General features: G+C 40.0%; 1 protein-coding gene across 1 annotated transcript in view; it reads right to left on the reverse strand.

Moving 5' to 3' along the window:
• The window catches only part of LOC118407082 (pentraxin fusion protein-like), a gene marked incomplete in the record, with an annotated part of 9,434 nt that overhangs the window by 3,211 nt on the left and 4,719 nt on the right, over positions 1-1,504 (reverse strand). Inside the window, 1 exon segment of the mRNA XM_035807500.1 lies at positions 12-66. Coding sequence (XP_035663393.1) covers positions 12-66 — 55 coding nt within the window.

The following is a 1,504-nucleotide window of genomic DNA, read 5'->3' on the forward strand; positions in this document are numbered from 1 at the left end:
AAACGACGCCAGTTGTTGTATATCTTCACCTCTCCGATAGCGTAGGTCTCCTCCAGGTCCACGTACCTACGTAACGTAGAATATTTGACACTGACCTCTGACCTCTCAGCTACATGAGCTCTCAAGAACGGTGCTTTTATATTCGTTTTGAGAATAAGGTTTAGCGGTTAGTATTTGCTTTAGGTACAAGTGTATCTTTAGGTATAACGGGGCCGCCCTAAGATGGTTCACGTCGTAAGACGGTACGGATTTTTTGCTGATCTTATTATCCATAAGTACACCGTGTTTGTTGCCACTGACTATGCTGATTACAAAGGTAAATAAACCAGGTCCATGCACACAGCTTTAATTTGCATTCCAAGTATACTTTAACATATTTACTTCATGTTTTTTTTAAACAGAATTCTAACAGTAATGTTGACAGTGCTGAATCACTGCGGTCAACGGCCTCTGCGTATTGGCGGCTCGTGTCGCTAACTATACGAACTCTTCCAAGCAGTCACACAACTGCCATGATACACATAAATAAAGCTCCATAAAACACTATGAATATGGGTCTTCAAATGTTTGTTAAGTAGAAAAGCAACCAAAAGGAAGCGACATAAACATTTCCACCATTGTACTCCCAAGGGAGTGTGGCCGTGAAGGTGGCAGACTAGAGAACGCTCCAAAGATTTATTTGACTGTAACAAATGATTCGTGCTGTAACTGTTACATGTCTATGAAAATAAGACTTGATAGAGAGATGTAGATGATATTTTCATATAATCAGACAGAGTTTTGTTGATGTTGGCGGTGTCGTTTTTTCGTAATGTTTTTTTTAGTCGGGCATTCACAATCAGTGCATTCAGCCCATTGCCCGTAAAAGCATCAGCTGGATTGTTCTAGGTACAGCCTTCCTCGTGTGAGACAAGAAGTACATACAGTCACGATTTTACTGTCAAAAGAAAGCTAAAATATCATACTGTTAATTTTTGTCTGTGTACTTAAATTTACCACTTACTTCTGAAGAGAGCAAAATGTAAAAAAGCGTACCAAGTTAGGCACACTGTCCAGGGGTCTACCGAAAGTGCGAAAAGGAACGAAAAGGAACGAAAAGGAACGAAAAGGAACGAAAAGGAACGAAAAGGAACGAAAAGGAACGAAAAGGAACGAAAAGGAACGAAAAGGAACGAAAAGGAACGAAAAGGAAGGTACCGAAAGTGCGAAAAGGAACGAAAAGGAACGAAAAGGAACGAAAAGAAACAAACGTTCCTTTTCGTTCCTTTTCGCACTTTCGGTACTTTCTTTTTCGTTCCTTTTCGTTCCTTTTCGTTCTTTTTCGTTCCTTTGTGTTCCTTTTCGTTCCTTTTCGTTCCTTTTCGTTCCTTTTCGATCCTTTTCGTTCCTTTTCGTTCCTTTTCGCACTTTCGGTAGACCCCTGGACAGAGTGTCTATTATTGTACGCTTTTTTACATTTTGCTCTCTTATATCGAATTCTTGGTGCGCGTAGATTCTTCTCTTT

The sequence above is a fragment of the Branchiostoma floridae genome, chromosome 19, assembly GCF_000003815.2.
Source record: "Branchiostoma floridae strain S238N-H82 chromosome 19, Bfl_VNyyK, whole genome shotgun sequence".
NCBI lineage: Eukaryota > Metazoa > Chordata > Leptocardii > Amphioxiformes > Branchiostomatidae > Branchiostoma > Branchiostoma floridae.